The sequence below is a fragment of the Lathamus discolor genome, chromosome 13, assembly GCF_037157495.1.
Source record: "Lathamus discolor isolate bLatDis1 chromosome 13, bLatDis1.hap1, whole genome shotgun sequence".
NCBI lineage: Eukaryota > Metazoa > Chordata > Aves > Psittaciformes > Psittacidae > Lathamus > Lathamus discolor.
This window is the reverse complement of record NC_088896.1, coordinates 8,179,743-8,200,505: the sequence shown is the minus strand read 5'-3', so window position 1 is coordinate 8,200,505 and position 20,763 is coordinate 8,179,743. Positions and strand designations below refer to the sequence as shown.

At 43.9% G+C, this 20,763-nt stretch overlaps 1 protein-coding gene and 1 long non-coding RNA gene across 9 annotated transcripts; one reads left to right on the top strand and one right to left on the bottom strand.

The window, feature by feature from the left end:
• Positions 1 to 1,119: 1,119 nt before the first annotated feature.
• Positions 1,120 to 8,229, bottom strand: LOC136021410 (uncharacterized). Its single transcript, XR_010615767.1, has 3 exons — positions 7,997 to 8,229; positions 7,061 to 7,393; positions 1,120 to 5,100 (listed from the first exon to the last, which is right to left on the bottom strand). It is a non-coding gene; the product is annotated as an uncharacterized LOC136021410 (long non-coding RNA).
• On the top strand, positions 8,002 to 19,932 carry TMEM100 (transmembrane protein 100). 8 transcript variants are annotated; one of them, XM_065693593.1, is made up of 5 exons: positions 8,002 to 8,210; positions 8,300 to 8,380; positions 11,025 to 11,203; positions 13,570 to 13,630; positions 14,440 to 19,932. In XM_065693593.1, exons 4-5 carry the CDS (start codon positions 13,627 to 13,629, stop codon positions 14,904 to 14,906), a joined length of 471 nt encoding a protein of 156 aa, XP_065549665.1. In that variant the 5' UTR covers positions 8,002 to 8,210; positions 8,300 to 8,380; positions 11,025 to 11,203; positions 13,570 to 13,626; the 3' UTR covers positions 14,907 to 19,932. The 8 variants fall into 8 exon arrangements, with proteins under 8 accessions (XP_065549665.1, XP_065549671.1, XP_065549670.1 ...); XM_065693595.1 differs by lacking the exon at positions 8,002 to 8,210 and having other exon boundaries at positions 8,217 to 8,380; positions 14,440 to 14,945; positions 15,087 to 19,932; XM_065693592.1 differs by lacking the exon at positions 8,002 to 8,210 and having other exon boundaries at positions 8,217 to 8,380.
• Positions 19,933 to 20,763: the final 831 nt, after the last annotated feature.

Below are 20,763 nucleotides of genomic sequence, written 5' to 3'. Positions count from 1 at the left end.
GCTGTGGCTGTCCCATCCCTGGCAGTGTTCAAGGCCAGGTTGGATGGGGCTTGGAGCAACCTGGTCTAGTGGAAGGTGTCCCTGCCCGTGGCAGAGGGGTTGGAACTGGATGATCTTAAGATCCTTTCCAGCCCAAACCATTCTATCATTCTATATATAATGCACCCATAAACATTGTGCAGCAGCTGGTACGTGTATTGGACACAGGTACACAGCAGCCAGCTTGCAAAGTGGGCGGCAAAGAGATGGAAGCAGGCCCTGGCTCATGGTGGACTGGGATGGGCAGGATGGAAGGGGACAAAACTGCCACTGGTCTGAGCTCCTGGGCGGGAGGAGCTCACTGATGGGACACTCCTCACATCCTACTTAGGCTACTGCTAATGACACCACCTATAACTATATGCTGATGTGTGAGGCTGGCACAGGCAGCCAGTGCATTCAGGTCATCAAAATGTAAGAGGCTAAAGCAGGTATTCTCCCTGGGGTTGTAAGCCTGTTTTCATTCCAACTTTTTTCTTCTAATTCCTGTGAGACTTTCCTGTTGAACACTGTGTCTTCAGAATAAAACACAAGCAGCTCTGAGCTATGGGACATCATCAAACCTACTGACTGACAAAGAGCAGGTTCACTAGCGCAACGCCCTGGGTGGTAACCTCTGTGCAAGGCTGGCAAAAGTTAGCTTTTTCTAGCTTCCTGCTGAGTGGCTGAGTTCTTTGACAAAGAGTTCACTTATGTCAGCTGTCCTCTCCAGTTCCAGACAATCGGTCTGCAAGCAGAGCTGAGCATTTCTGGCTGACTCTGGTTTGGACACACAGGCTGAGCATTCATGCACAGTCCACAGAACTTTTGGAGAGAGAGTTTTGGCAGAAGGCAAGAGGGTACCCAACAACCTCCCCCCAGCATGTATATTTGATACCAGAATTTTCCCTGTAGCATCTTCCTAAAATAATGTCCCTAATAGTTGCTAAGTCTTTGCTCTCACACTACCTCCTCTCACCTCCCAATGAAACTCCTAGGCAAACATTCCAGTTCTTGTGTTTGACTTCCGTAATATGCTTACATGTATTATGACATTTTATTGTTAATATTTATACAATATATGTAAAATATTTTGGCTTGTTTGTGTTCTTTGTGAATTACAATGGTGTGCCCACCAGCCCAGCTGGTTCTCCAAAACATGACGCTTCTTATGGCTGAAGCCTTACAAGTAAATTCTTGGTGGAGCTAAAGTGACTTCAGTGGAGTTGTGCTGCTCACCCAGCTGAGGATCTGCTCTTTAAAATGGAATATGAGACAATGGTGGGACTGACGTAGTTTATCTTGCAGAAATATCTCTTTAAGTGGTAGTTTTACTTTTGCAGTGATTTTATCAGATTTCTGTCTCGGTTTTAAATCCCATTCATGCTCTGAACTAGGACTCAAATGAGACACAAAGAGCTTGTGGCTGTTGTTTATACAGAGATAACTTTCACCCCGTATGAAAAAGGAGGAGTTGCAAGTCAAAAGCTAGTGTTTCACATGCAGCAAGGACGTGTGCCTGTGGGATTACATGACCTCTCAAGGAGCCTTATTTGTGCAAAAGGACTCAAGTGATCATAGCTCAATATTGTTTTGGGTTTTTTTTTTTTTTTTGTTTCATTTTACAGTAGATCTTTTGCATTATATTGTTGTCCACATGGCATTAGAGTTGTACATTGGCTACAGCTGCCCGGCCACTCCCTCCTTCCCCTAACACTCTCATGGAAAAAGAGATTTATCTCCCAAGGCTACTCTAGGGACCAAAGCTTTCAAAAAGGACATTACTATGTGCCCTTTTTTCTTGGTAAAGAAGGAGTGGTGAGTACTAAGAAAGCACAAACAGTTCTGAAAGGAGACTTTATTTTCTATTTTCATGTATGTTTACGTAAGTGTTATTATTTATCACTAGTATGTCATAAGACCTTACCTTAGGGACAGAAGCTAAACTCTGGACTCAGACCCTTTAATATCTGCACTATTGGCTAGTGGGCTGTAGTCTGGGGGGAGTTCAGACACAGCAGAGACCAATGTCCTAGAGCTCTATCCCAACAGACAGGGGGATAGCAACTGCTTTAAGGCAGCTGGTTCTGGGAACACGAACCCAAGCTTGAGCACAGCTACCAAAGGCAGCCTAGCTACAGCACGATCCAGTCCCACACATGGATCAGGACCTAAATACTATCTGAATGAAAATAGAGGGTTACTATTCTAGGGCAATGAGGGGGAGTTTCAAAACTGCCCAGGACTTGACCCGCATACTTAATATTTCTTAGGTATTCATCTGCTGCTGCTTTCAGTGGGAAATGATACCTCAAGGAAACTTGCTGATCTGAGCTGTTCATGGGATTAGCGCACCTAAATTGCCCACCTGTTCTGTAGAATGGAAATAATCTGTATTACTTCCACCCTTTCTGAAATCAGCTCTGAGTAATCCACTGAATTCTATGCTGTGGCATCAAAGCAGTGAACAGGACAACTCCTCTATCTAAAAATCATATGTGGCCAGAAATGAAACCAGCAACATACTACATTAAAGTTTTCAGGCCTCAGATAACTTTCAGTGTTTGCTTCGGATATGGGTATCCATATGTGAAAGTGCTACCAGCTATATTGTGTTTTCCTGTGTCTGTCTCTGTGTGGCACTGGTGCACTTTGAGAAATTCTTGAAGATGAACTAAAGATGTGGGATTTTGATGGATTCTACTGCTGTGCAGATATTTATATACTATTGTCATTCCATTTCACTCAGTGTATTCCAAAAATTTTGCAAAAGTGCTGAATAGTCCTGACATTTATGCAGTATGCACTTTCATATTTCTATTACACACAGCCAGACCAATTATAATCTCATGCTACTGTTGTTTGCTTGATTGCATTATGTAAATGCCTTTTTTTTACAAAGTGTTTCATGACTTTTGCAGCTTGCAAGCAGCAAATTCTTCATCCAGGAAGCTGGAAAGTAACAATAGCATCTCCCAGTATAGCCATGCTTGTGCAAGGCAGTCTATATTCTCCTCTGCTGCGGGAGTCAAAGGGAAATCTGTTTTTCCAACACATAAAGAACATGCAGAAAATCTAGCCTGTCTGACACACTGAGATATGTATTGTATATATTTTATCTAAAAATATATTCTATATATTTTCCATTCCTGCCTAAGTGTATAGGCAGGAAGGGGCACCCAGAACTAGCACAAGACATGCACTGTTCGAGCTGTCAGAAGAAGTTTTAAGTGGCCATTAAACAGTAGCATGCAATAGTCTTCTTCATAGAGTTGAATTTAACCCCAAACTATGACTCTGTCTGTATTATCTAGTTTCAACAGAGCTCTACTCAAACAGAAGAAGATTCAGAGAATAACTGGAGTTCCGCTGTTTTCCTGCCTGCTACTACTCAATATTATTTATCTTTAATATGCTGGACTCCTGGTGTTAGGACCCATCTCTTCATTTGGCCATATTTACTTTTGATTTACACCTTTTAGCCACATTCTCTCACAGTGCAAATAAACTGGAGATTATGAGGTGCAACCCATCTACCTGGCCTTGAGGAAAGGGGCAACTTTACAACTTCCCTATAGGAAAGAAGGGATTGCACTATCAAATCATCTCCATGACCTAAAATGAGTCATTCAGAAGATAAGCAAGGCTGTTTAGATCTTGACTTGATTTGGCAAATGGTTGTCGCTACCACACCCTCTCCTTTCCTAACTTGTTTATGTGCATGTACAACTACTTCTAAGCATTTCCCTTAGCATGTGATGCTAAGGCAGATGATATGGATGGGAAGCTCTCTTTAGTGGAAACAGTGAGAACTCGGCTTACTGCAATAATGCTTTCTTCTTAATTCCTCTGTAGATCAGACATGTAATTTACTGCTAATTCCATATGAAATCATCTGTTCTGCAGGAGAAAAACTGTGTATGTAGCTACATGCAATATGTTAGATATAAATTTAGTTCCAAGGATTGTAGTGGAGGAGGACAAAAAAAGACTCATTAGACATGGTAAAGGCTAAAGAGTTAAAATTAACATAAAGGAATTGGGGGGGGGGGGGGGAACAAACCCCAAAAAAACAGAAATAAACCATAGGTTTTAAACAGTGACATTTCAATGAATTGGTAAGACAACTTCTCCATCTCTTGACTAGATAATTTTCTTCAAAATATACTTCAGAGGAGCAGAGAAGTTTGGTTTCATAGTCCAGATCTTGGGCTGAATGTAAAATGGAATGCTTTGTGATATGCAGGATGTCAGCTAAGAGAATCTGAAGGCTTCTTCTGACCTGTATATCTGTGTATCAGCAGCCCCTGAACACTACTGGCAAGTGGTGCTTTCCCCATAATTCTTTCCCTTCTCACCAGTGTTCCCAAGCTGTCCAGAGCCTTGTTTTAAAGGAAGTAATCCAACCGATGGCCTGTGTAGGGTAGCTAACAGCTTGTCATTTTCTGTCTACTGTCAAAGTCAATTACAGTGGTTGAAATGATCCATATTCATTGGAGTGAGCATTAGAAGAGGGAACAGTGTGTGCCATACCCACTGGCAGAGCAGGGAAATGACATACAAAGCATCTTGATATCACCCACTACATGAGCTTGGGCAAGCCACTTTTGCAACTCTTTTGTCTTTATTTCCCTCCACATCTTTGTGCCCTGTGAATTCCTTGGGGTACTCAGTGCAGGTGGGAAACTAGTAAGAGCCCTCTGCAGAGCCTTGGGAAGAGCTCATTCCTACCCTGACTTAAATCTCACCTGAATCCACTGGATTCTACTGCAATAACCTCTAAGAAAAAGCACTGTTATGTTGAAATTTCATTGTCTTGTCTTTGTTACCAGGCTTCCTCCTAGCTCAGCCAGAAAGCTGAGATTCAGAGATTCCAGTTGGCTAAAGATTCAGAGGTTCTGTAACAGACTTGTGCTAGCTTCAGGCTTTGGCTTCTGCTGGTGTGGCACATCCCTCAGTTAATGAAAAGCACACATCCCCATAAGGAATGCAGCTTTTCAAATGTGAACTTCATGTAATTATGAAAGCAGTAGGAGATAAGAGTAATTGTTTTCAGCTCCAGATGTCCTGTCTTCTTCAGCACTGCAGGAAGATCAAGTGAAAGTCGAGTAGGGCAATAAGGAAGTTCAAATGCACAGCAGGATAGCTGAAATTGACCAAAGTATGGGTAGGATCTAATGGAGTTAAAAGAAAATTCCTTTCCATATTCCTAGTCACCAAGGTTTCTCACTATCATTATAAGCACATCCATTTCATAAGCCTGATTACTGAGTGGGTGGTTTGCAGAGCTATCAACCAACAGGGCTGAACTCCCTGGTGCTGGAAACTGGTTTAATGAGAGGGGAGCTACAATGTTTTATGTTCTCTGGTTTAACTGGCTTTGCTAAGAGCTCCATTCCCCATCATGAAACACATGCACAGCAGGACATGGTGAGGACCATTTCCAACATATTAAACATGCTGAAAGAGTGCTTTCTAAAAGTTTCAGTAAATGCAATCAATGGACATGTTATGTCCGTGTGTGGGCTTAGGGATGAAATAAAGGAAAATTCAGTGGAGAGTTAGGGAGAAGGCAAGAAAAACTAATTGAATAGGGAGCCCACAAAGGTTGTGCTTTGCCAGATTAATGAGTCACTGTTTGCTGTGCTCTAAAGGCCCAGGAGACTGTCAGGAACTCAAAGGAAGCCATGAAGTATTACAAGTGTGTCTTAGTAGGCAGAGCAACAGCACTGCTTGATTCAGGAGTAAAACTGAGCTCTTTCAATAGGCTGCAGGAGTTCCAGAATGACACAGGCTTCTGTTTATTGTCCCCTCTGGGGCTGCACCTCCTCAGAGCAGCTGTGTTAAGGCCACAGGGAGCAGATTTTGTCATTTAGGGCAGGTCCTAAAGGGGAACTATGAGGCATTTAAGCATGGCAATCCAAAACTGTGAACCTGTAACCCCTCGCTGCAGCTGTTGCTCAGTCCTGAAGTTTCCTCAGCTGTTTGCACTGCATTTCTACAGGTGCCAAACGTGCTGCTTCGGGTATGTTTGGTACTTCTTTCCTTATATCCTTGGAGAGTCATGCTCCGAGCACAGCAGGCCCTTAAAAGGCAGAGGTAGTCTGCCATCCCCGTTTTAAAAGGCCAGAGGGGCGGTTGTATTTGACCTCTTTGTGTCTCAGATCTATAAACCTCCCCTTGTAGGGGACAGCTCACTGCTCTCACAGCACTGAAAGGAGGCATCATTCCCACCACTTCTCATAGCAGCTCTTCTGCTTCACAAGAAGGAGTTACAATTGTACGGGGTCTAGAAGAGAGTGTAACTTTCTAGCCTATTGTTAGGGCATTTATTTGTTCAGAAACACGTGAATTCTAAGCCCAGTTTGATGCTTGTTTACGTGTACTTCAGACTACTTCCTCAAAAATCAGCATTGGGAGTTATTTTATGTAATACTTTCAGTATTTTATATAATACTTTCAGTAATAAAGTTGGCATGGAAAAGTAAGAATGTACTAGGGGAACTGTTGATGGTGTAAGCATAGGAGGGAGTTTCTCTGTCAACACAGGACCAAATGCTACACTGGAAAGACTAGAGAGGACTTGATGTAATAGGAATGGGGTGAAAGTCAGGTCATGCACATACGTGCTAACAGCAAGAATTTCTAATATAAAGTGATAAATGGAACTGATACTGGAGAAAAATACATATATATTGAACAATCAGAGGATAAATATGAAGTGTTAGTGTTTGTGGTAGGACAGGAAAATATTTTACATCCATGCAGGATATTGGCAAGGCCACATCTGAAAAAATGATGATCAAAAGTAAGCCTGAGAGCATCCAATTTCTACCTCTTAGGACATTAGAGGGTTAATCACCAAAAGAAAGATCATCTATTTCAGCCCAAGGCTGAAGGTATCATTGTCTATGAATCCATGCAGTTAGAAACAAGATTAAGGTTCCTAGATATCAACAGAATAATGCTCATAGCTTTCTAGCAGCAGCAGGAAATCCAGGTGGTTTGAGGTGGAACTTAGCAAATTTAATAAAGAGATTACCTGGCACTGCTGCCTATATGAGAAAGGCCTGGATTTAATAGCCCAGGAGCTCCTTGCCGGGGACAGTTGCCCTCAGATGCAGATGCTTATCATTGCTGCTGAAAGGCCAATGTGCTCGGAGGAAACACTTGCAAATGGAGAAGAAAGTGCCAGTTTCTTGTATAAAGCTGTGGAGCTCTTCCAGAACCTCCTGACTGATTCAGCTGGAGGAGATGAATCCTTGGCAGGATCTCCATCACTGGGGAGTTCTTAATGATACACAGGGTGAGATCCTGGCTCCTGTGAGGTTGATGGAAGTTTTGCTATTCATTTCTTTGAGGCCAGGATTTCACCCTGGAAAGGGAGTCAAAAGTACATGCATGCTTTAAGAGACAGAGTGGCTGATTAAATACATCTGGAGCACTGCTCTTTTATCAATCATTGATAAAATAGTGCCTTTTAAATATAAACTTTGGGTAAGTTTAACCACACAATACAAACATGTTCTTTTATGAGCCTCAAAAGCAAAATCTGTTGGGAAAGATCAGAAACCATGGTAAAAAATAACACCCATTCCCTTCCACTCCAACCCCCTGAAGAGTTTAATGTTCCGCTGAAATGAGTGAATAAAGCATAGAAAAGCCAGTTAAAATATTTCTAGATGATACATAAAGCTTTATCCTCTAAGGATGTAATCCAAAACTATGCTCCCGCTCATTTAATGCCTGAGAAGTGAAGCACCAGCTGGGAGTTCATCCGGATTCCAGTAGGGCCTGGCTGTGCTCCGCGGTGTCATCCAGCCCCTAAGGGCTCAGGACCCGCAGCGAACCCTAGTCTGCTCGGACCAGGGTGTCTTGCTACTTGGGGGACAGACAGACAGACACACACACCTCCCCCCATGGTGCTGTGCAGGGGGGCAAAGAGGGCTGGACGATACCCCCCGGCCCCGTGTTTCACCTGGCAGGGTGCAGAAGAGCCCCGCACAGTGCGGGACCGAACAAAGCAGCAGACACCGAACGCATCCGAACCGGGCATGTGAACAGCGCAACGCCGAGCCGCGGAGGGCAGGGCGAGGCGAGGCGAGGCGAAGCAAGACAAGGCGGGGGACTGCCCAGCCCCGCCTGCCCGCCCCCGGCCAGCCTTCCTCAGGGCTGGAGCGGGACCTTCCCCGGTGAGTGCAGCCCCGCCCGCCGCAGCTCCCGCCGCTGAGTTTGCTCCGGTCCCTCAATTGTTCCGCTCTCACAAGAACTTTGTTTACAGTCCCTTGTGCAGCGGGCGGCATCCCCCTCTTATACTTGCTCCGGGCTGGTGTTCGCTGCAGTCCTGCCCGGCATTCGGGAGGTAAGGCACGGCTCGGCTCACTATACTACAGCATGGTCTAGCTTAGCTCAGTTTAGTTTAGTATACTATAGTATACTGGCATGGTCTGGCATGGCTCAGCTCAGCTTAGTTTAGCACAGCTCAGTTTAGCTCAGCGTGGCACGGCTCCGCTCGGCATACTGTACCATAGCATGGTCTAGCGCGGTTTAGCTCGGCTCGGCATAGCATAGCAGGGCTCGGCTGGGCTCGCAGGCGCAGGACCCGCACACACTGAGTGCCCGCTGGGCTTCGGCCCCGCTGCTGCCCGGCAGCTCCCGGTTCCCGGAGCCGGCGGGGCGCGCTGGGGTTGCTCGGGCCCTGCGGGGACCCGTGCGCCGGCCCGCGGTCCTGAGGCGGTTCCCGCACCGCTGTCTCCTGCACTGCGCAGGGTTTGCCCCAGGGGCTGGTGGTACAATGGAAGCCTCACCGTGCGGGCAGCCGGAGCTGTGCTTTGCGCTTTCCCTGCTCACCGCTCCTCTCGCTTGCATAGGTGTGGGCGGACAGGCACGACACGCGTGCTTTGCCTCGGTGTCTGTGGTGTGTTACAGAGCAATTTGTTTGTGGAGGGGTCTGTCTGGTTTCCGTCCTGCCCCAGCTATGTCTGGAGGTCCAAAAAGGTGTGAGAGCTCAGACCTGGTAATTATTTTATCGAAAAACTTGGTGATGGGAACTTAGGGCATCCCGAGGCTCAGAGAGCTGACACGCAGGAGTGTAACGTGTTCTACTCCCGGTAATTCATGGCCTGATCCTGGAGCCTTGTAAGTACAAATCCTAGTTCTGTGTTTCCAGGAGCGTTCATGCGGGGAAGAGTTGCAGGATTGCGTTCAGGGTTACCACAGGCTGCTGGATTCCAAATGAACTCTGGCTCTCCGCTCAGTATAGGAGGACTGACTCCTTATACTGGTTTCCATAGTCACTTTAACACAAACCCAAGTGTGAAGCACGAGCATTATGAATTATTGGAATTTATATAAGGAAAAAAGGGGTGTTTGAGATATTATGCAAGACACAGCTTCAGGTCTGTGATAAAGGAGAAAACTTAATGTTCCCCACTGCTGGGTAAATGGGAGAAAGGAGAGAGAATTGTGGTAGGTGAGAAATACCAGCTCATTGCACTTGCACAGAGAGTGTCAGCATGTGGAAAGCCTCCTGAGAGCACCGCATTGAAATGATTCCCAGTTAAAATCTTGGAAGCTGAATGCAGAGATTCCTTGTATTCCTGCTTCTTTGGCTTTATGGTGAGGGAGGGAAGGAGGGGAGGAAGAAATTCAGTCTGTCAGTCAGGGGGTTGGTAAAGACATTGATTTAAAAACTGACCCGAAGTGTCTGTGGTCAAATCAAATCCAGAGAAGTGGCTGACAGAGAGATTAATCTTTGCAAAGAATGATGCTGGCTGAGGGGCTCAAATGTGCTAGGATGAGCCTTTTGAACAACCATAACCATTCTTATAATAGGTGTGCAAGTTGCAAGATTATTCCAGAGGTGTGCTGTTGGTCTGATGTAACCTGGAGAATTTATCTGAGGTGGGGGGTTTCCTGCATTTCCCTCCAGACTTTTCAAAAAGTGAAACTAGTTGCTGGGAGAGACAAGAATGTAGTCAAGGAGATAAACAAGACCTTTATTATTAGCTACCTTCATTAACCAGCTAATTATACTTTAGCTGTGTCACAGGCTTTTCCCAAGGATCAGCTGAAGAGCAGCAGCAGTTTGTGCCTGTAAATGTTTGTGAGCTGTTAGCATGGTCTAAGCAACTTAAAAGGAGAAGAAGCCCTTAAAGTTTATAATTATACAAACTTATCCTCATGAATATATTCCCATCCCCACTTAGGACTCCAAATTCAGTGTGGAAATGAGCTTCCATAATCATGCCTATACAGAAAGGGAATGTTGAGTAAGATTAACAACATAAATCTCTGCTGCTTCATGAGTTTTACCCAGCTGCTTGGTGACTTCCCAGCTGTTTCTGCACTTGATTTCAATTTCCATCACTGTTGTGCTGCAGAGTCTGCCTTGTCCCTATTTGAGTTATGAACCTTGTTCTTAAAAATCCAAATAACAGAAATTAGCAAATATAATGGACTTATGTTTATTACAGCGAGTTCTTGGCCTCAATTAGCTTGCCTGTTTGTTTTTTCTGAGAGGAGTTTTTGGGTTTATATTAGGTTTTGTTACAGTAGAGGGGGTTTTAGTGGGAAGCATCTTGTTATTTCCAGTTTACATCTGAGAAAACCAAGGCACAGGGAGATGAAGTAATTTGCTTAAAGAAACTGGAGACAGAATAGGCAAAATCCCGAGTACCCCAAGTTTTGATTCATGTAAGTGAGCAATAGAAATTAAGTTAAATGAGATTTATGACTACAGAAATTCCCATGCGTTATCTTGTCCTACCTAGCTCTTTCTGAGGTCTTGCCTGAGTTGTGACATTCATCACTGAGATGTCACATCATCAAAGAAAAATTATGTAGGGCCAGAAATGTGTGGCTGCTGCCAAGAAGAGAGGCAGAAACCCCTAGGAGAACCAGAGGGAGAACATCCCCTGCTTCCATTCAGTTAGCAGCAGGAGTCAGCATACAGCAGGAGCTTTGTTCTTAAGAAGCTGATAAATATCCAACAACTTTTCTTGTAGGAAACTTCCATGCTAGAATATTGTTACCTCCAGTTCAGCAACATCTGAACACTTCAAAGCCTGGAGCAGCACTTACTGCTGCATGACTACCCTGTGAATTGACATACGAGACATCTCAAGCCATCTTCCTCTGCTTAGTGAGCCAAGGGATTTGTTCCGATGGATTTCTTCTGGACCTGGTAGGCATGTGTGCTGCTGGATTTCATGGCTTTTCAGCTTACATCTATTAGTGGGTAAAACATTCCTCTCTTCTTTGTCTGGTGTTAGCCACAGATTGCCAGAGAAACACATTCTTCCTCCAAGTCACCATAGCTCCATAAGGCAGTACTCGTGGTATGATTAGTGAGAGGATGCTGGTGTTGCCGGGTATCTTCGCCTAAATTTCTTACCCTGAAACTTGAACCAAGTCACCTGTTGGCATAAGTCAGAAGTGACTTTGCTGGCAATGAGGATCTAGTACCTTATTTTCTAGGGCCTTTACTCCCACTTCAGATAGGTACTGTTTATTTTAGTTAGAGGCTTTCAATAGGGGGTTGTTTATTTGTTTTATATGAATGCCTGTCTGCTTACATCCTATTACAGGCAAGAAATGTGCTTCTCGGAAGTCAAAAGGTATTTTGCCATTAATTTAATTTTGGTAGTTCAGAAGATTTTTTGCTAAAAAATTAATGCTAGTTTTGACTCTATAAATGCATCTCCTTTCTTCATAAACCTCTGTACAAGACAACTAAGAGATTAATGTTCATTGGTGATGTACCTGAAGCAGAGGGACAAGGACTCTAGGGACAGGAGTAAATATACTTTGACTGAACGTTGAAGTTTTTTCAGGATAATCATGTTCACTATGACCCCAGTCCAAAGTCTTTTCAAGTTATTGGAACTTTCCCTATTTCTGTGACTGTTAGTGTGTTTAGACTTTTGCGTAGTCATTAAAATGTATTTGGATGTGAAATACCTTTTATATGGGAAATGGTTATTTTTTTTCCTCTCTCAAATTTAATAATAAAATGTTGAACTAACTGAATATGGCTATCAAATATCAAAGATTAGCCCTATTCAATTAGTAAGATCAAAAGAAGGTGACATTTAGGGAGCACATTCTCCCATTATGCAGAACTTCTGTGACATTTAATGGGTAAGTGATGCAGCAACATAGTGGCACCAGTCAGTCTCACTGCCATGTAAGACATTATTGAGAATACAGAACTTGGGCTCAGGCCCATGTGGTAACAGATCAGTGGTGCTCTAGAGCAACCCCATGGCTTTCCCGGGCTCTTTCTGTCTGCTCTAAAAGGCACTTAATCATGCATTGGAATTTGAAGAACAAAGCAACAGAACCTCAGAGAACAGATCTATTTGCTTTGTCCAGTAAGCACTGATCAGATCCTGTTCCTGCCTTTGGAGATACCAGACACCTTCACAGCAAGACACAGAATCGTGGAACGGTTGTGGCTGGAAGGGTCCTCTGGAGGTCATCTGGTCCATCAGTGTCCCGCTCAAGCAAGTCACCTAAAGAAATCTGTTCAGGTGGCTTTTGAATATCTCTGAGGATGGAGACCCCGGAAACTCCCTGGTCAACCTGTTCCAGTGCTCAGCCACACTCACAGTAAAAAGGTGCTTCCTGATGTTCAGACAGAGCCTTCTTGTGTTTTCAGTTAGTGCCCATTGTCTCCTGTGTTGTCAGTGTGTGTGCTCGGTTCCGCTGTGCTCAGTGTTGTCATTAGGACGCTACTCTGTCTTGTGGCTGCTGAACCCATTGTGGGATTGAGCCCTGAGGACAGCTGTGTACAGCAAGAAACACTACTGAGTTGAGCACTCTTCTTTAGCACAGCAGAACAAAAGCTTTGTCAAACCAGATCTGAACTTTCTTTCTGTCAGTAGGGTTCAAGGAAACTCCAATACAAACTCTCTGACTACAGTGTAGCCTGTTTGTGTGTGTGTTTAAAAATAGAGAAATCCTCTTTCTCAGAAAACACACAGTTACAGGAGGTACTGAGATACAAAACCAAGGGCTCTCTACAATGGATGAATATATCTTAGCAACAAGGGTGGAGTGGTGGGAAAGGAAAAGGAGAACACAAGTATCTGGCAATTAACTTCCTAGTCACAGATGTGAAGGTGATAAAAATGATAAAAGAATTACTGCATTGCCAGCACTCTTCCTTCTTCTCTGAGCTGCATATCATGCTGCTCATAAGAGCAAAAGCTACAGAGCCTGTACCAGAGAGTGGTGGGAGAGTCCTGTGCGCTACACGCAAAAGGAAAACCTAGTGCTTCCCTGGTGTCCCAGTCTCTGTTGTATGTGGTGGGGTGCACTGAGCACACAGCCATGGTAGCCTTGGCATTGTCAGAGGCTCACTAACCCCCATACCACCACATTCCCCACAGGAATTATGAGGTCTGTTCATGGCTGCCTGTAGCAGCAGAGAGTCATGGGCTCATCTTTCCCTATCAGACAGACTCCAGTTAGGCGCTGGGCACAGGGAGCCAAAAGCTGTTTTGCCTCATAATGCAGATGGTATCTAATTGTGCATACTCTCTGTAGGACTGAAAGTGTGTATACAATGTGGAAACAGGAGGAAAGTGACCTACTGTCACTAAAATGAGTGAGTACTACACTAAATTTCCCTCCCATGGAGTAACATGGATGTGGTTTCATGGACTTGGGTAATTTCCCCATGGAAGTGGTGAATACCTCAATGTTGGACACTTTTAAGATTCAGCTGGACAGGGTGCTGGGAAGTCTAGTCTAGGTCATGCTTTGCCAAGAAAAGTTTAACCAGGTGATCCTTATGGTCCCTTCCAATCTTGTATTCTGTGACTCTATGACTTAAAAGGGGCCCATTACTTTTGCTTTCTGCTGGTGTTTGCTGAGTGCAGGGAACTGTTTTAATCTCCATTCCTCCCACATCCATATCTAGTCATGACCATTTGAATTTTTCACTGAGTAGCACTTGCATTGAGAAGAGGTTTGCTATTAAGTCGTGGGTTTTACTGGACCAGTTCTTGCCCATGTTATTGTGATGTGTATTGAAGCAAATCTACATAATGTGTATGTAGAGGTGTAGCTCTAAAGAAACACTGAAAAAGTGTGTGAGCAAGAGCAGAATTTTTAACCAAAACAGCCTTTGAACTTCACCTCCTCATCAGAAGATGTAATGCTATTGAAATCTAAACCGCATCCAGAAATGCCAACTTTCAGATGTGACTTAAAATAAGATTTAGCCCAGAGCACTTTAAGGTTGGTGTCTGTCTTGGTCTGTGTTCTTTCTAGCACATGCTGATGACTACTATAAAAATTTATTCAGATCCTCCACAATCACTAGTGTTACAAGGAAGCTTGTCCATAACCCCTTCTCACCCATTTGTTGTGCAACAGTAACACTTGGTTGAACTCGTGCTCTTCTCTCCACAGTGCACCGTGTGCTCAGCAGTGCCTGCTCTAGCCGAAGAACTGACGGAGTCAAGGCAATCAAGATGACAAACGAACCTATTAAAGAGATTCTGGGCGCTCCAAAGCATCCTGGTACTGTAACCATGAAGAAGTGTAATAACAATGACTGTGTGATAACCACCATCCCTCTTGTCAGTGAGTGCCAGCTGACCGCAGCCACAGGGGGAGCAGAACTCTCCTGTTACCGCTGTACCATTCCCTTTGGGGTGGTTATCCTCATAGCCGGCATCGTGGTTACTGCTGTGGCATACAGCTTTAATTCTCATGGATCGATCATCTCGGTGTTTGGATTAGTCCTTTTGTCATCAGGACTCCTTTTGCTGGCTTCTAGTGCAGTGTGCTGGAAAATCAGGCAGCAAAACAAGAAAGCAAAGAGGCGGGAGAGCCAGACAGCACTTGTGGCAAATCAGAGAACCTTGTTTGGTTAAAGACAACCAGGAGAAGGCTGGACAGAAGGCAGAACCTTTGTAAGTCAACTTGACTATTTATCAATAGGAGAGACTCCAAGTTTTAATTTAACTTTGGAAATGAACTGAAGTGGAAATGGAATGGATTAAGAAATACTCTTTGAAACTCTGCAAGTTCTCTTAATGTTTTTCTTACTGCAGATTCGGTAGTGATTCTTTTAAAGATGGAGGAAAACCCACTTTTCCTGTACAGAAAGCGGCATCATCCTGACTTCCATCATCACAACTGCATTCTCCAACATGCCGATCATGTTGGAAAGGGACTTGTGAAAACTAAGAATAGTTTGAACTGTCTTGAAATACCAGAATCTCCTTAAAATACACACTGTGACATTTGACCAAGGGAGAAATCATAGCATTTGAGGTGACTACAAGCTTGTGGCCAGATTGTGACTGAAATTGTAGCTCAAAAAAGAAAAAGCAATAACAACCAAACACTGCAAATTGCTCAATAAGCTGATTCTTATATTTTATGTAACTTTCCCCTCCCAGTATCTGTGGTACTTTCCCCCCTTTTTTAAACCAACTAATATTAATTTTGTTCTACTATTGAATAGAAATAGGTAGAAATATATAACGATACTGTCTAACCTAAATAACGGGGTATGATTATGGCTTAAAACATGAGACTTTTTTGGTTTTATAAATTAAAATGGTCAGGTTTAGCACTTTGGATTATTTTGCTATAAAAGTAAAAAGTAAATTTCATTAAAATAATATTCAGTGCTGCTAGACCTTTAGAAAATCTGTTCTTGCTATCAAGATATCTTGTATCTTCAACTTTGACTGCTTTATGATTCTATTTTCGTAGAACAGTAACTGTGAACATATGTACTGCTGATCTCCTCCCAAAATCTCTGTAGAGTGAGGATTTTAGTTTGATGGCCCATTCCTCTTGCAGGTTGATTAACAACTCTGTTACTGGAAAACCGTAACGGTCAGTTCTGCAGACACATACTGGCATGGTCACTTTTAGACACAACTATGAATAATTTGCTTGTGGAAGCAAAGTCATCTGTGTAGTAACTGTTTGCTGAATGAGCTTTGGGATTATGGATCTTCAGAAAAGCAGGTGCCAGGCGTCCCCTGTGTGTGTCTAAGATGTTTGATTCTGTAACTCTTGAGTTCCAGAGGTCTTCCAGCTTTTCTTTCAGGTAATGAATAATTGAGGGGCTCGTCACAGGTTGAAGCAAACCAGAATGTTATTTCTTCATCTCTATCCTGAAGGACAACTGGTGTGGAGCCAAGTCACAGGCTTCCACCCCAGTGTGTGTGAGGGTGTCAGAAGGCAGAGGGGCTGCATGGAGCCCTCTTTATTTTTCCCCTCTCTGTTTTTTTGTCCTTAATTTCTCACGACTCAAAAGGGCTGGATGTGATTTTTAGTTTCCACTGCTGCAGCAAGTGAGGCTGATATTAATGTGCCTCCTCTTTGCCCTCTGGTGCCTCTGGTATCCACAACAGCAGTGGTGATGCCACTGCAGAGCATCCCTGCCAACCAGGGGGTTGCCTTCCACAGGTCATCCCAGAGCTGTATGCTTCACCTCCTGAAATCACCCAGCATCCTGGCTTAGGTGCCACCTTTTCCTCTGCTCTCCATGGTTTAAGCTTGTTACATCCATAATCTATCCCTGGATTTGTGCAGTGCACTTCATGTTTTAAATAGAGCAAGCTGTATGTATGGGAGGGGATGTTTGGAGTCAGTATTTGCGTTGCCACACTCCGTGGTTACCAGACGCTATAATAAAATCACTTGCATCAGAGGAAAGCTGACAACACATTTTAGCACTTCCATGGCCCTAACTTAATCACGGCAGGAAGCTTTCCTGCTGCTAGGAGAACATGTTGCGTCACCAGAACATCTGACACCGGTGTCTAATGTCAATCACTTTGCTTAAGGTCATTAAAAATATTAGGGTGTCCCCTTACGATGTACAGGTTTTGCATGAGTGACAATTTATGGGAAATGCATAGCATGATAAATAATGGAACAGGTGGAACTAAAGTGGTGTCTTTCCTGTTTAAAATGAGAAAAGTGATTGACATCAGCAAAGCTGGATAAGCTAAATAGGGCTATTTATTTCTTTCCCCCCTAGGAACACAATAGTTTGTCTGACTCTTTCTTCCCCCTCCCCATTTCTGGTTTTTCTCAGTGGAATTTTGCAGGCTGCCGAGGAGAGAATTGCAGGAACTGTAGAGATGCAGGGATTTGCACTACACACGTGGAGCAGCTCAACCCCATCATTCCCAGTCTGTTGTCCTCTGTAGAAGTCTTTCCCATATGTGGGTCCTCCCTTCGCCATTGCTGTGATAGAGGCAACCTTGTGTACAGCATGAGGAAGGGAAGCAGAGGTGCGAGGTGGGGCTCTGCTCCAAGTCAAAAGAAAAGGCCAAACTCAGTGGAACAGAGGCAATGGGTTTTGTGGAGCATTTTTTTTCCAGGGAAAGTATATATGAGTCAGAGTTGCTCTCATACTGCTAGAGATTTCCTTTATCTCTACTCTGTTTTATATTTGCCCTGAACATACAAGGACACAGCAGAGTGCCTGCATCACCCTCTGCCTTGCTAAGTGTGGGCATCCAGGCATTTAGCAGCATGTGAGCAGTGACAGCCAGCATTGTGCTCTAGTAAACAAAGTTTCAGCTACTGCATGGTCTTAGGATACCAGCTAGCAGACAGGTTGAGACCTCTAGGTAATACAGGGCTGCCACAGCACGAACTGCTGAGCTCAGCAGCATCAGCTCTATCCCGGTGGTACAACATACATGCACAAGCCTCTCCATATCAATCAGTGAGTGAAATCTGTGCAGGAATTCACTCTTGTTTGTCCTTTACTTAGAAAAGCAAAATAGTAACTTTATGGTGAAAAATCCCAGCGCTTGGTCTTGGCGTCTTGCAGGAGCAAGGCAGAGGCTGTGAACAGTTTAGTCAGAGACCTTATGCTGTTGAAGACGTTTTCACATGTTTCATCACTGAATTGCCACAAGGCCTTAGAAACTGGCACAGACTTCACCACCATGATTTATGTGCATTGATTTGGGGACAATCTGAAGTAGCAGTAGCATCTTTTCTGAATGACCAATGATGACATCCAGCACAAGTCTTACAGTCTATGTCTTTCATTCCTGCAAATCTACGTATTACAGACTTTTTCATTACTATCCTCTCTCCCTGTGCCCCTGGTGCTGGTTCCAACATAGGAACAATACCTTCTTCTTAGCCCTTAAACCCTGAGTTGTTCTGAAGGAGGTGTTACATGAGTACAGTGTGGCAGGTTTGGCACCTTCATTTTTCCAGAAACTGGTAATTTTGTTTGATCTGCAATGCTTTTTACAAGGGTCAACCCCCTCAAACAGCACAATCGCAGCTTCAGCTTCTGACCCCATGACTGGATTGATTTGGGTTTTCATGCTTGGATGCTGGGCCAGGCAACCCACCAAGTCTTTGCTACAAAGCCATATGGAATTCCGCAACTGCTGTTTGGTGTTTCTCATGGGAACCTGAGAGGCCAAAGCCAGCCTGGAGGATGCAACCCTGTGGAGATCACAATGACTTTCCAGCTCAGAAACACCTTCCCTTCTGATGCGAAAACGCTTTGAATGCGACAAATGGTATTTCAGTTCTGGGAGAGGTTGGGTGGGAGCTGATGCAAATTTTATTGTCACAATTGCTTGTCTCTCCCTTCCTGAAAGCTCTGGCAGCATTGCACAAGCAAAATTGCCCTCACAAGGATAGAAAATTATCTAATAGGGGAATTGCGCTGGTGCACCGGGCAAACGTTACAGTGATCTTAAATAATAATTTCAAACCCTAAGCACAGGAAATTGTGTCTGTAACTACACCCTGTATTGCTATTGTACACAAAGCCAGTTATAGCCCGGGACAGTATTTAAAATAATAATCAGTTTAGGATGACAATGCTCAGTATTTGTTCAAGTCTAAACGCCCAATTTACGATTCCCCAGTCACTAACGTGTCGTGATTTGTACGTGACCGTGGGTCTAATACCAGAATTTGCCAAAAAAATAAAGAAAAAGAGAGAGAAAGAAAGGGTAGATTCATGGACTTGTGTTCAAGAGTTATGTTCCTCTGCCTTGGACACTCGGGAGAGCTCCTGTTACCAAACAACGAATGTACAACATTACTGCAGCTCAACAGAACAGGAACTGGGCTCAGAGTACGGAATGAAGAAAGGCTTGAGAGTCTCATCAGGATCCGGAAGGGTCAGGCCAGGAACAAGCCCTCTGGAATATCCCGTATTCTTGCCTCAGCTTTGCTTATCCGGAGCCAAAGTCCAGGGCTAATCTGATGTGGAGGTTGTTGCATATTATTAGCAGGTTTCACCTGATTTGTTTTTACAGTGGGCTCTGAAATAAGAAGAACAGAACAATATTGGCAGCCATCTTTTTGCATATGTATTTCTAATACCTCTGATGCCTTTAAGCTGTAGGAATTTTTAGCTATATCAGTATAAATTTTTGTCAATTACAAAGGGCTTCGATATGTAAAAGTACATTAACATATCCAGAATTGCACTGTATGATGTGAAACATTATATAAATCCTGGAAAAGTTCTATGTGTAGACTATATCTTACAGACTAAACCACATGGGAGAACAATGGTCTTAAACTGCAGAATCAACTTGGATTTTTGGCTTTTATTCAGGTTGTTGATGCCACTATTAACATGACAGAGGACCTAATCCTTCCTCTTGTGAACAGGCAGTTAGAGTCCTATTGTCCTAACTCCTGCACCCAAAAATTTGCATTTGTGGCAAACACATTGCTTCACTTCTTCACTTTCTGTGCTTTGCAGACTAAGAGAAAAATGTATTAAACTTTAAAAACAGAGGGAAAGAGGAAAGAGAACACAAAGAACAGAACAGCAAATGGACACTGCAAAAAGTCATGGAGGGATAGCAGAGCTTTACACAAATACCTTGTTGAAAGACACAGATTTGTATAAATATGTAAGTCGTGTTTCTGATACATCCTTGCCTGTATCCTCCGCTTTTTTCCTATAAAATATCTGAAGTCTCCAGGTTAAGATCAGTGTTAGATCTCACCTCATATTTCTTCTCCTTTTCTGTTTCCCAGGAACCAGTTAGCTCAATGAAAGGCAGGAGTTTAATTTCTTACATCCTTTGCAATCTGACTGAAATCAAATGGCCATTTGGGATTTGCAGAGGCAGTGCCCCCGTGCTTTTGGAAGTTAGAAGGCATTCAGCCACAATCTACTCTAGAAGAGGTAGGCATTACATAGAGGTAAAGATTTCTGTACTGCAGCAGATGTCAGTGAATCATCTATTAAAGAAATAACACCAGAGCAGCCCTTCACCACCTCTTCTCAGCCACATTCCCTTTCAATCTGAAGGCCCGAGTTTGTGAATAGAGTTAACAGCTTTCCTGGAAAACTGGCCCATGACATTATTTCCTTGTGAACTCCATCCACCTGTCATGTTAGGGCTTGGTGCGACGCCAGCACTGGCAGGAAATAATAGGCAGCAGGATGCTGGTGTGTGTCGATGGCCCTGACCCTCCCATTCCTGAACATGAATAAGCTTCGCACTCTCAAGGCGTCACAGCCACAGGGCCCACAGAAACGCATGGGTGGGATGCAGAGCCACTAAAATAACATCCAGCCGCCCTGAGCTGCAGCAACAGAGCTGCATGGGAAGAGATGGTGTCACATTCTTGCTGCCGGCTGCTCTTTGTTCTCTCCCCTGCATTCTGTCTGTGCTGAGGATAGTACAATGGTTGCTTAACAAGGAGACAAAAATACAAAGTAGGCCTGCATGTGAATTAGCTGAGATTCCCCCA